The sequence below is a fragment of the Anser brachyrhynchus genome (genome assembly GCF_964034855.1).
Source record: "Anser brachyrhynchus genome assembly, chromosome: 28".
Taxonomy (NCBI): domain Eukaryota; kingdom Metazoa; phylum Chordata; class Aves; order Anseriformes; family Anatidae; genus Anser; species Anser brachyrhynchus.
In genome coordinates this window covers 1,876,293-1,889,031 of record NC_137721.1, presented here as the reverse complement: position 1 = coordinate 1,889,031, position 12,739 = coordinate 1,876,293, and the positions used below count along the sequence as shown (strand labels likewise).

Sequence of the window (12,739 nt, the reverse complement as noted above, 5' to 3'; positions counted from 1 at the left end):
GGCGGCCGGGGTGGGGGTGCCCCCGGGGCCGAGTAGGCCTGAAGGGGGCGGTGGGGGGGGGGGGGGCTGAACTACAACTCCCAGCGTGCCCCGCGCTGAGCAGGGCCGGCTGAGGGACGGGGGGGGCGCTGCACTACAACTCCCGGCGTGCCCCGCGCTGAGCGGGCGGCGGAACTACAAGTCCCGGCGTGCCCCGCGCCTGTCAGCGGCCCCCCCATGACGGGGCTGGGGAGGAGGAGGAGGAAGGAGGAGGAAGGAGGGGGGGGAGGGCGCCGCCATGCTGCGGCCCAAGGCCCTGACGCAGGTGCTGAGCCAGGCCAACACCGGCGGCGTCCAGAGCACGCTGTGAGCGGGGCGAAGCCGGGCTGGGGGCGTCCCTGAGCCCCCCCCCCGGGGGCACGCAGTGGGGTTGGGGGGCTGTGGGGGTGCTGCTGGGGGGGGGGGAAGGGAGCAGAACCCCCCCCCCCCCCCCCCCAGGACAGAGCTCCTGAGCCTAAAGCCCAGCGGTTGGGGTCGCCCCCAGCTCCCTCAGCTCAGCCTGGGGGCTGGCGGGGGGCTGCCGAGCCCGGCACCCAGCTCGGGGGGGGGTGACAGCCCCACCCTTGGGTGCTGGTGCCCCCCCCGCCGTGCTCGGCGGTGCCGAATTTTCCTCGCCCCGTCTCTTCCCCAGGCTCCTGAACAACGAGGGCTCGCTGCTGGCCTACTCGGGCTACGGCGACACCGACGCCAGGGTCACCGCCGCCATCGCCAGCAACATCTGGGTGGCCTACGACAAGAACGGGCACCAGGCCTTCAACGAGGACAACCTCAAGTTCATCCTGATGGACTGCATGGTACGTGGGGGCTGCCCCCCCGCCCCCCCCCCCCCCGTCACAGGCACCCCCAAACCCCCCCCAGACCCCCCCCAACGGGTCCCTGCCCAGCCGGGGGTCCGACAGGTGCCGTTTTTCTCCGGGCAGGAGGGACGAGTGGCCATCACGCGCGTGGCCAACCTCCTGCTGTGCATGTACGCGAAGGAGACGGTGGGATTTGGGATGCTGAAAGCCAAGGTAATGCGGCGGGGAGGGGCAAAAAGGGGCCGTTGGGGTAATTCCGGGAGGAAGAGGATGGCGGCGGTGGAGGAAGCAGCCATGCCAGGGATGCTTCGTTCCCCCGGGCAGAGTTTTGACAGCTCCCACGCCAGCCCAGGCAGGAAACCGCACGTTATTAAGGCTCCACGGTGAAATTTAAGCCAAAATGAGAACGCGCACGGCGTCCGTGCAGATCCCAAATATCCCCCGGGCGCTGGGGCAGGATGTGGGTTTGCCCACAGCGGACCGGGTCCCCTGGGGGGCTGCAGCCTTGGTGCGCTCAGCACCCCTCACACCAGTCCCCACCTGCAGGCGCAGGCGCTGGTCCAGTACCTGGAGGAGCCGCTGACACAGGTGGCCGCATCCTGACCCCGGGAGCAGGGAGCTGACGGGCTCGCGGGGGGCACCGTGCCACGGCTGAGAGCTCCGACACCTCCGACACCTCCAGCAGCGTTGGCGGGGAGCCCCGGAGCCTGGACGGCCGCTTGCTGCGGAGGGGACCAAGGAAGGGGGAATAAAACCGTGTCTGGTGCTCGTGTCCTTCTGTGCGTCTCAGATAAAAGGAGGGTGAAAGGGGGGGGGGACGGGGCAGCTACCCGCCAGCTCGGGGTCTGCAACAAGCACAAAAAAAAAGCTGCCAAGAGCCCCTCTGCGTTCCTGCGGGGAGGGTCTGGGGGGCTTCTTTCCCCCAAGCCCCTGCTGCTCCCGGCTTTCACGTGACGGCAGCAGAGGCAAGGAAAAGCGCCGGTGTCCGGCCAGATCCCGGCTGAACCCGGGGCCCTGCTCCTGGCCCCGCTGCCCCAGCCTGCCCCGCGCTGCGCTGGCCCCAGGATCGGGCCCAGCTCCTCCTCCGGCTGCCCCGTGACGGTCCCAGGGGTGACTTTACCTGCCCAACCTGCGCCGCCGCCGCCACCCGTCCCACCCCTTGAGTCAACCCGGCCCGGGCCGCGCTGCTCCGCCGACGCCACCCGCGTCGCCTCCGCTTCCCGGCCCAGCTCCCGAGACCCCGCTCGCTTCCCTGCCGCCGAGGAGACTTTGCCCTCCGCATCCCCTCCCTCGGCGGCCTCCACAAGCCCGCCCCGCTCGAGGCTTTGCGGAGGGAAGGAGGAAACCTCGAGCGGAGGGAAGGAGGAAAACCGGCCGGGGCGGGCGGCAGCAGGGCGACATGAGCAGCGCCGAGGAAGACTACAACTTCGTCTTCAAGGGTGAGGAGGAAACTTCGTTCCCTTCCCTTCACCCGAAGGACGGGGTGGGAGGAGGGCGGGGGGTCCTCCCCCCGGGCTGACGTTTCCCGAACCAGGACGGGGCTGGGGGCTACCCCTGCAGCTGACGTGCCCCGCGAGCAGGAAATGGGTGCTGCAGAGGGTCCTGGCGCTGGGGGCTGCGTCCCGAACGGATGGCGGTGGGGTCGGGGGGGCTGCCTCGCTGCCCGTGGGCTCCGCGGAGGTACTGGGGACCCTCTGCTACCCCCCGGGGCACCGGTAAGCGGAGGGGGTGACACGGCTGGGGCCGTACACGCGAGGTGTAAACGTGCCGGCTGAGGGCGGCGGGCGCTTCAAAGTCGTCCCTCCACGGTGCCCGGTGGTGGCACGCGCAGAGGACGCGGGGTCAGACCCGGCCGTGGGGGCCCGGAGCGATGCAAGCACCGGGTGCTGGTGTCCTCCCCCCCCCGGTGCCACCGGCTGGACCTCGCTTGGGAGGACGGGTGCCACCAACCCCACGTTCCCACCGCAGGCGTCCCCTGGGCTTGGCAGCGTCCTCGTCCTGCTCCTGCTGCCTGGATCCCCTCCCTGAGCGGTGCTGGGGCCTCAGCGGTGCTCAGGGAGCGCGGGGGGGGGGGGGGCCTATGAGCCCCTGGGTGGCTTTGGAGAGGGGCTGAGAGCTCCCACTGTGGGGCTGGGGCTCCGTTTGCTGTGCCGGGGGTTAAACCCATTTTCTGTCCATGTTTGGGGCCGTTGTCAATAGGGCCAGGATGGTCCAGGGGCTGCTTTCCTCCCTTTTTTTTCTTTTTCTCCCCTTTTTCCCTTTTCCCCTTCACCCTCCCGGGCTCACACTGTATTGGGGCTGTCCCTGTGCCAGTCCCCGGTACGGTCCAAGGCAACAGGCTGCTGGCGGGTCTGGATCAGGACCAGGAAGGGTTTTCCGAGTTCTTTCCGAAGCCCGTCGGGTGCACGCTTCGGCCTCGGTACCCTCCTCGCCCGGCGCCAGCGGGATCTCTCGCTTCCCTCCCCAGTGGTCCTGATCGGCGAGTCCGGGGTGGGCAAAACCAACCTGCTGTCCCGCTTCACCCGCAACGAGTTCAACCACGACAGCCGCACCACCATCGGCGTGGAGTTCTCCACCCGCACCATCGTGGTGGGCGACGCCATGGTGAAGGCGCAGATCTGGGACACGGCCGGGCTGGAGCGGTACCGCGCCATCACCTCCGCGTAAGGACGGGCTCCCCATACCCCCCCCCCCACCTCGGCCCCCCAAAACCGAGGCCGCCGTGGGGCGTCCGGAGCACGGGGTGACGGTGGGGCTCTTCCCCAGGTATTATCGGGGCGCCGTGGGTGCCCTGGTCGTCTTCGACATCACCAAGCACCAGACGTACGACGTGGTGGACCGCTGGCTGAAGGAGCTCTACGACCACGCCGAGCCCAGCATCGTGGTGATGCTGGTGGGGAACAAAACCGACCTGGCGCAGGCTCGCGAGGTGCCCACGGAGGAGGCGAAAATGTTCGCAGGTACGGGTGCTCACCGCTCCCGCCGCCCCCGAAAACAAGCTGGGAGCCTCCAACCCTCCCTGCTAGCGGGTGCTCACGCCGAAGGGGGGGGGGGAGTCCCGAAAATCCCGGCAGGGGCCCCAAAATGAGCCGTGCCCTCGCTGGGGTCCCCATCACCGCGGGGGCCCGCTGTCCTTGCAGAGAACAACGGGCTGCTCTTCGTTGAGACCTCGGCGCTGGACTCCACCAACGTCGAGCAGGCTTTCGAGACCATCCTGAAGGGTGCGTGCTCCGGCACCGCGGGGCGACGGGGAAGGGGCGGCGCGGGGTCCCTCGTGGGGGGACCCGGGGCCGGGCGGAGGATTCTCGGCGCGTTTCTCCTCCGCCCTGCTCCGCCTGAGCAGTTTTGGGGCTGGTTTCGGTGCCGTCTTTCCGGCTGGTTTGGTTTCCGGCCTTTTTGCGCTGGGCGTTTCGCTCCCCGTCACCCGGTGGCTTTGTTCTCAGGGCCCCGGGGGCTCCTTCTCCCCCCCCCCCTGTAATCCGCGGGTCCCTTCGGGCAAAAATCCCTCGGGGGAGAGGACCGGGGACTCCTGACTCAACGTCTCCAGCATCCTGCTGAGCTACCCGCAGGGGCCTGGGGGACGGAGAGGGGCGATGCTCGGCCGGGAGCACCTCTCCAGGAAGGTGGGGACAGGCGCACAGCGAGGTGTGCCGTGCCAGTTGTGCCGTGCCGTGCCATGCCGTGCCATTTGTGCCGTGCCATGCCGTGCTGTGCCGTGCCATGCCGTGCCATTTGTGCCGTGCCAGCCCCAGCACGGGCCAAAGCACTAATCCACGTTGGGCAAGAGGAAATTTCAAGGTGTTCCCCGCCACCCACGCTTGGCCACGGGGACGCGACCGCAGAGAGCTGCTCCCCGCCCCCCCCTCCTCAAAGCGTCCTCCCGAACACGACGGGGAGCCTTCAGAGGTTTCTGCTCCCCCAGGACACGAACCCGCAACCCCCCCCGGCCCCTCTTGTGTTTTGCAGAGATCTTCCACAAGGTGCAGAAGCAGAAGCAGAGGAGCAGCCAAAGCAGCACGGTGTCGCTCGGCAGCGAGAGCCCCGAGAGCTCGGCCCCGGCGCAGGCGGAGAAGCGCCCGTGCTGCGTGGCCATCTGAGCCCGCCGGGCACCTCGGGGGGGGGGCCCGGGACGTGCCAAGGGCACGGAGCTGGGGTTGGGGCTGCCTCCGTGCCGGCCCCTTTGGGCCACCAACACAGGCTGGGGGCAAGCAGCCTGCGGTGCCACCCCCCGCCCCGGCGTGGCGGGGAGCCTGGACAGCGGGCAAATTCTGCCAGAAACGGGGAAAAGCCCCGGCGCCGGCAGCTCTGCTCCGTCCGCCTCGTTTTTATCGGGTCCCGATCAATTAACGCCAGCACCGAGCCGCCCGGATCCCAATCCCGGTCCCTCCAGCCCCGCTGTGCAGAGGACTGAGACGCCCTGGGGTGCTGCTGGGGGTTCGCCGGGGCCGTGCCACCCACGGGAGCCGCCCGCGGTTGCTGCCGTGGGGCCTGTGCCACGCGCTGGGGACGTGCCTGTCCCCACAGCTCCGCGTCCCCAGTGGGGACAGCTTCAGGGTCACCGCATCCCAAAGCTCGGGGAGCGACGCAGCAGCGCGCAGCGGGTCTGTCCCCATCCCTGACCCGGGACGCCGTGACGGTGGGACCGAGCCGAGGCCCCCCCCCAGTTTTCAGCTGGCTCCCCGGGCCGGGGCCCGGCACCAGCTCCGTGTCCCGCAGCGCGGTGATGCCACCATTAAAGGACTTGCGAAAGGCGGCTTCGCTGTGCTGGAATCCCTCAGCCCTCGTGGCCTCGGGCCCCGGCCCTCCACCCCATGCCCATGGGGCGCGTCCCGATGGGGGTCCCTGCGCCCCTTCCCCTGTCCCGTCGCCCCAGTGGCCCCCGGGGGGATGCTCGGCAGCCGATCGGCCCCAAAAAGGGGCCTCTCCCGAACCCCCTGGGAAACGGGGGGACGCTGCCGGGTTCCCCGGGTCTTCCCCCGGGTGCGGGCCCAGGGCTGGAGGCTCCGCATGGGGAGCGGGGTTGTGCTGTCATGGGGGAAGGGGAAGGGGGGGAATAGGGGGAAAGGGGAATAGGGGAAGGGGGGAAAGGGGGAACGGGGAATAGGGGAAGGGAGGGAGAAGGGGAATAGAGGAAGGTGGGGGGAAGGGGGGATAGGGGAAAAGGGGGGATAGGGGAAAAAGAGGAATAGGGGAAAAGGGGGGATAGGGGAAAAAGAGGAATAGGGGGAAAGGGGGGATAGTGGGCAAGAGGGGATAGGGGAAAAGGGGTAGTAGAGGAAAAGGAGGAGTAGGGGGAAAGGGGAAATGGGAAAAGGGGAATAGGGGAAGGGGGGAAAGGGGAATGGGAGAATAGGAGAAGGGCGGGAGAAGGGGAGTAGGGGAAGGGGGGAGAGGAAAAGGGGGAAGGGGGAATAGGGGGAAGGGGGAATAGGGGAAAAGGGGGAAAAGGGGAATAGGGAGGAAGGGGGGGAAGGGGAAAAGGGGGAATAGGGGGAAAGGGGGAGTAGGGAAAAGGGGGGACGGGGGAAAGGGGGAATGGGGGAAGGGGGGAAGAAGGGGAAGGGGGGAAAAGGGGAATAGGGAAGGGGAGGAAGAAGGGGAATATGGGAAAAAAGGGGAATGGGGGAAAGAGGGGAAGAAGGGGAATAGGGGAAGAAGTCGAAGAGGGGAAGGGGAAGGGGAACGTGGGAAGAAGGGGGCTGGGGAACGGGGGGCTGGGGGGCTCGGGGCCCCGCCGCCGCCCCCACGCACCTGGCCCAGGTGAGCCGCCGGGCGGTGACGGACAGCCCCGCCCGCCAATGGCAGCGGAGGAGGGCGGGGGGGGACCAATGGGATCGCGGGGGGTGGCCCCCGTCCCGCCCCCCCCCCCGCCCCGGTCCGGAACTCGGCGGCGGGGCGGGGGGAGCGGGGCCGGGGCCGGGACCGGGGCCGGGACCGGGGCAGGATGCGGGGCCGGGACGAGGAGTACGACTGCCTCTTCAAGGGTACGGGGCCGGGGTCGGGATCGGGACCGGGGTCGGGATCGGGAACCGGGACCGGGATCGGGATCGGGGACCGAGATCTGAAGCCGGGATCGGGATCGGGAACCCGGGATAGGGACCGGGGTCCTGAACCAGGGACCTGAACCCAGGACCGGGAACTGGGGACCGGGACCGGAGACGGGAACCGGGGATCGAGATCGGGACCGGGGTCCTGAACCGGGAACCGGGGTCGGGATCGGGACCTGAACCGGGTACCTGAACCCAGGACCGGGACCGGGGACGGGAACTGGGGATCGGGACTGGGACCGGGGACCGGGACCTGAACCTGAACCGGGACCGGGGACGGAGACCGGGAACCAGGACCCGGGACCTGAACTGGGGACCGGGCTGGGAACCAAGGACCAGGACCGGGGACCGGGGATGGAGACCTGGACCTGAACCAGGACCGGGACCTGGGACATGGGACCTGAACCCAGGACCGGGGACCAGGACCTGAACTGGGGACCGGGCCCAGCTCCCAGTGCTGGGCAGGTGCTGGGCAGGTGCCGGGTGTCCCCGCACCCAAGGGTGCGAGCAGCTCTTCCTGGCCCCGGCTTCTCGTTAGTACTGCGGGGGGGGGCAGGACCCCCCTTGGGGGGCAGCACCCATGGGTGCGGGGGTGCTCGGCCCCTGGGCAGCCCCAGGAGGCTGGGGGGGAGTCGTGGGCAGCGGGAGGAGCGGGGAAAAGCCCCGCTGCGCCCCCCCGGGAAGGGAGCCGGGAGCCCCGGGATCTTCTCCCCAGCCACCAGCACGGGGTCCCGGTGCTGTTGGCTGGAGCAAGGCGGCGACAGGACGTCGCCAAGTCGCAACAGGACGTCCAAAAGTCGCGACAGGAGCCAGGGGATGACCTTGGTGTGAGTCAGCCGCCAGCACCTCCCCTGGCCCCCGCCCAGGAAATCAATCACGGAGTTGGTTTGGGTGGGAAGGGACCTTGCAAATCACCTCGCTCCAAACCCCCTGCCGTGGGCAGGGACCCCTCCTGCCGAGCAGGTGGCTCAAAAATCCTCCCCGGAGCTCTCCTGGGACCCAGCGAGGGGCGGCCCCTGCGTCTCGCCCGCTGCTACGCCGGAGGCACGGCTCTGGGGGGGGCCCAGCGGTGTCCTCCTGCGGTGCCGGGCTCCTAAAGGAGCCGGGGCTGAGGGCAGCTGGAGGTCGGGCTCTGAGTTTCCTTCCCCGTTCTTCTCTTATTCTCCTTAAAAACAGGAGAACCCGGCTTTGAGTCCAGAACCCGTGGGTTCCACCCAAACCAGGGGCAAAGTCCAAGGGAGACGCGGTGTTTAGGGGCACGGAGCTGGGCCAGCGCTCGCTGGGTCCCTGGGGCTTTGCTGGGGCTTTTTGTCGCCCAAACGGGTGCTGGTTTCGGTTCGAAGCAGCGTTACTCTGATTTTCTGATGTGGGAGCATCCTGCTCCTAAGGCTTCCTAAAGCTCCTGTCCTAAGGCTTCCAGGGGCATGGCGCACGCGTGCCTCAGTTTCCCCAGCTGCCTTCAGCGCTGCCGTGGGCGTGCACGGGGCCAGTGGAAGCCGGGCTGCAGCAGCACTGCCGGGATCGGAGACGTGGCACTTGAGCCGAGGGAAGTGGCAACTTCCCGTTAATTAAACACCGAGCCGGGATCAAAGCGATGAGGCTCATTAGCGAACCCGGCACGTTGCTGGCCTCCGCGTCTCCAGTGGTTCGTTGAGGGCAGCCCAGCCCATCGTGGTCTTCCCAGGCATCCACGCAGTGCCCCGCGGCGTCAGGAGCCTCCCTTCCCCTGCTGCTGGTCGAGCCCCGAGCTCCTGCTGGTCCCTCGCCGGGTTCCCTTTCCCCCCAGCGTGGTGACGGGGTGGCGGGGGGCTCGGCGGTGGCCCTGCTGCCGAGAAGGTTTGGTCCCGGCTGGGGAGGGCAAGGTGAGGCCCCCCCCAGAGTCCGCATTCCCCCGGGGAACGGACCGAGCCAGCAGCAATGAAAAAGAAAAGAAATCCAAACCTGTTGAGTCACAAACCCAACAAACTCGACAGGGGAGCCGTGTGACGGAGCCTCCCCGCAGGCCGTTGCGCCAGGTTTTACAGGAACCAGGCAGAAAATGCGCTCGCCCAGCCCACACCCAGGGACTTTCCTCCTCCTCCTCCTCCTTCTCCTCTTCCTCCTCCTCCTCCTCCTTGTCTGGTGCTCACTTCTGGACCAGCTCTTTAAATCCCTGGTTATGCACCGATTCCCTCGGGATGAAAAGGAGATGGGGGCCGACGGGGACGTCCAGGTCCCCGCAGGGCTGGGGGCGGCTCCGCGTGGCTGCGGCGGGGACAGTCGGTGCTGCCCGGTGCTGGGGGTCCGGGGGCCGACGCCGTGCTTGTTCCCCCCCCAGTTGTGCTCATCGGGGACTCCGGCGTGGGGAAGAGCAACCTGCTGTCCCGCTTCACCCGCAATGAGTTCAACCTGGAGAGCAAGAGCACCATCGGGGTGGAGTTTGCCACGAGGAGCATCCAGGTGGACAACAAGACCGTGAAAGCTCAGATCTGGGACACGGCCGGGCAGGAGCGGTACCGGGCCATCACCTCGGCGTGAGTGTCCCCGCTCCCCCCCTGCAATCCCACGTCCCTTCCCCGGGAATCGGCCGTGACCCCGTCCCCTCGCCGTCCCCCAGGTATTACCGGGGGGCCGTGGGAGCTCTGCTCGTCTACGACATCGCCAAGTACCTGACGTACGAGAACGCCGAGCGCTGGCTGAAGGAGCTGCAGGACCACGCCGATGCCAACATCGTCATCATGCTGGTGGGCAACAAGAGTGACCTGCGGCACCTGCGGGCCGTGCCCACCGACGAGGCCAGGAGCTTCGCAGGTATCCCCTAAACCCCATCCCACCCCACCCCGTCCCGCACGACACCTGCCTGAGCTCAGCCTGTCCTCGCAGAGAAGAACGGGCTGTCCTTCCTCGAGACGTCGGCTCTGGACTCCACCAACGTGGAGACAGCTTTCCACAACATCCTCACGGGTAAGGGGGGGGCCAGGAGGTGCTTTGGGGTCCCTCCCGGGACCTCTGTAAGCTCGAGGGTGGGATCCTGCTCCCCGTGACGGGGAGGGGCGGGTGCTCCCAGCCTCTTGAGCCGTGCGCTTTGGGAGGGGGAAGCTCTTTCACTGAAATCCGCATTTTTTTTATGAAAAAATTTTCCTTCCTTCTCCCCCTTTCTCGGCAGAGATCTACCGCATCGTGTCGCAGCGGCAGATCACCGGGCAGCCCGAGCCCGAGTTCGGCCCCAGCACGACCATCGAGCCCGTCCGCGTGCTGCCCACGCAGCAGGAGGGCCGCCAGGCGCCCTGCTGCCAAAACATCTGAGCCCCCGCCGCCCCCCGCCGCCCCGCGCACGGAGCCGTCGCCTTTCTCACCCTCTACCTCTGCTCGCTGCGGCCCCCCCGGGAATGGGATGGGGCTGGCGGCTGCTTCTTCTGCACGGCCGCTCCTGTGCGTGCTGGCCGTGCCGCCTCGTGCTGCTCTCCCTGTGTTTATGTAGGACCTACAGGAACGGAGAGGAAAAGCTCTCCCCGAGCCGTGCCTCCCCACCAGTGCCTCTCTTCCCCAGGGTTCGGGACGTGCCACCCTTCATGTCCTTGCTTTCTCCAGCCCCGAAGTCACCTTAGGGTGACACCGAACAAGCCCAAGCGCAGCGAATCCCTTGCCTGGTACCCGGGTTTTTGTGGCACCCGTGGGTGCAGCCCTTTGGGGGAGATTTTGGGGGTTGTGGGGGGCCAGGGTGCACCCTTCTTTCTGCCTGGCAAGAGACGGTGCACCCAGCCCCGGGCACGGCTCTGGGTGTGGATGGGGCGCCCTGCTGGGGGGGGGTGCAGGGGGCGATTCCCTCCTTGGGCTCCGTTTTTGTGCCCTGAGCCCCTCTGAGGCACCCCTGCAGCGCAGCCAGCGCAGAGGAAAAAGCTGCCCTGTCCTTCGGCCGGGTGCTGGGGTGCACGAGGAGGGGAAAAGGGGCTCCCGGGGGGGGGGATTTGGAAAGGTTTTGCCACTTCTGGGGCTGCGGGGTGAGGACGAGGGACTTGGTGACAGCAGGGCGCAGCCAGGGGATGAGGCTGCCACTAGATGGAGCGTGTGCTGCGCTCACAGGGGGCCGCCAGCCCCGCTCCCCCTGCCCAGGGGACAGAGCCGGGCCCCCCAGGGCTGGGACAGAGCCGGTGCCGCTGGCGTGATGGGCAGGGGGCAATGCGGGGGCTGCAGGGGCCATCCCATCCCATCCCATGCCATCCCATCCCATGCCATCCCATCCCATCCCATCCCATCCCATCCCATCCCATCCCATCCCATCCCATCCCATCCCATCCCATCCCATCCCATCCCATCCCATGCCATCCCATGCCATCCCATCCCATCCCATCCCATGCCATCCCATGCCATCCCATCCCATCCCGTCCCATCCCATCCCATCCCGTCTCATCCCATCCCATCCCATCCCATCCCATCCCATCCCACCCCATCCCTTCCCTTCGCCCCAGCCCCAGGAGCGCATCCCCCGGGGTGTGTTTGGGGTGTCTCTCTTTCCACATCTGCCCACGGTCACCCCGTCCCACTCGGCAGGAATTTTGCCTTGGGGCATGGTTTATTGACAAAAACGGGAATTTGGACAGAACCCTAAAATAAAGTTGCTGCTGGAGGCTTTTTCTGCCTGCTGGGGTCGTTGCTTGAGCCCAGGAACCGCGCCAGCTCCGGCCCCGTTGTTCCCCCCGCCTTGGCACATGGCAGCTCGGCGGCATCCCCTGGCGAGGAAGGGCACGAAGAGGAGCGGGGTAGGGAGGAGGTGTGGGGCAAGCCCCATTTGGGCTTGATTTTACCCCTTTTTGAGCAGCCACCGTGGCAGCACCTGACCCTTGGCTGGAGCCCCCCCCCCCGGCGCAGCGTGACCCCGGGCACCGCCACGTCCCCGGGGCGTCGCGGCTTTTAGCTCCGTTTTGCTCCGATTCCCCCATTTTTACACAATTCCTGCTAGAACGGCGTGGCAGAGAGGGTGACCCGAAGCTCACGGAGACGGGAACTCGCCGCCAGGGCTGAGGGTGGCAGCCGGTTCAGGGGACGGGATCGCCGTGGAAGTAAAATCCCTTTGCTCTGAGCAGGGCCCCGCTCCCACCCGCCGCCGCTGGAGCCCTTCCCAGAGCGTGAACAGACAGAAAACAAGAGCAGATACCAAGTTTCTTAAGTAATAATACTTTAATAAAATTAAGTTCTTAATGTAATTTAGCACATTTAATACATTAACCCTTTCCCTTCTTTGTTTTCTACAAGTTGTGCAACATCATTATTTTAATTTTTTATTTTAATTTTTTTTTCCTTCTCCCCTTATACTATATGCCTCAAAACTCAGACAACGAGCCTAACTCTACTTCTATGTTCGGTTATATCTCTCTCTCAGGCCTTTATTTTTGCGTAATGCCGGAGAGATGAAAATACCTGGATGGAACATGTGATCGGTTTCCAATAGTAACAATCCCGACTACAGGTTTCCTATGACGTTAAAAGAAAAGGAAAAAAAAAAAAAAAAAAAAAAAAGGAAAACACAACGTAACAGGGAATGGACTTTAAGCGGAGGGGGCCACGGTCGGGATGCCGAGGCCGACACCGGCAGCTCCGTGGAAAAAAGCGGATGCACGTGGACTCGTTCGGCATTTCGGAGCGAGGGCGAGAGAAAGTTCAGTGGCACTTGGCGAGCGAGGGCTGCGCGGGGCTGGCATGGGCTGAGCTCCCCTGGAAGCTCCCCGGGGCTGAGGCTTTGCTCGAGAAAACGGGGAAATGGCCCCGGAGATGCTTTGCCGGAGCCCCAGCGGCAGCGAGCTGGAGCCGGGACCTCCAATACCGGGAAGAGCCGGAGGAAATTGCAGCCGACGCCGGGGTCAGCCGGCACCACGCGCC

At 66.7% G+C, this 12,739-nt stretch overlaps 3 protein-coding genes across 3 annotated transcripts; all 3 read left to right on the top strand.

The window, feature by feature from the left end:
• The first annotated feature begins 192 nt into the window (after positions 1 to 192).
• LAMTOR2 (late endosomal/lysosomal adaptor, MAPK and MTOR activator 2) lies at positions 193 to 1,602 on the top strand. Its single transcript, XM_080570177.1, has 4 exons — positions 193 to 345; positions 671 to 833; positions 960 to 1,049; positions 1,383 to 1,602. Exons 1-4 carry the CDS (start codon positions 278 to 280, stop codon positions 1,437 to 1,439), a joined length of 378 nt encoding a protein of 125 aa, XP_080426303.1. The 5' UTR covers positions 193 to 277; the 3' UTR covers positions 1,440 to 1,602.
• A 145-nt stretch (positions 1,603 to 1,747) lies between these two features.
• Positions 1,748 to 5,589, top strand: RAB25 (RAB25, member RAS oncogene family). Its single transcript, XM_080570173.1, has 5 exons — positions 1,748 to 2,275; positions 3,304 to 3,499; positions 3,603 to 3,796; positions 3,977 to 4,057; positions 4,803 to 5,589. The coding sequence occupies exons 1-5, from the start codon at positions 2,236 to 2,238 to the stop codon at positions 4,931 to 4,933; spliced, it is 642 nt and encodes a 213-aa protein (XP_080426299.1). The 5' UTR covers positions 1,748 to 2,235; the 3' UTR covers positions 4,934 to 5,589.
• Positions 5,590 to 6,667: 1,078 nt separating this feature from the next.
• LOC308183778 (ras-related protein Rab-11A-like) lies at positions 6,668 to 12,066 on the top strand. Its single transcript, XM_080570172.1, has 5 exons — positions 6,668 to 6,820; positions 9,201 to 9,396; positions 9,480 to 9,673; positions 9,746 to 9,826; positions 10,029 to 12,066. The coding sequence occupies exons 1-5, from the start codon at positions 6,781 to 6,783 to the stop codon at positions 10,166 to 10,168; spliced, it is 651 nt and encodes a 216-aa protein (XP_080426298.1). The 5' UTR covers positions 6,668 to 6,780; the 3' UTR covers positions 10,169 to 12,066.
• The last annotated feature ends 673 nt before the right edge of the window (positions 12,067 to 12,739 follow it).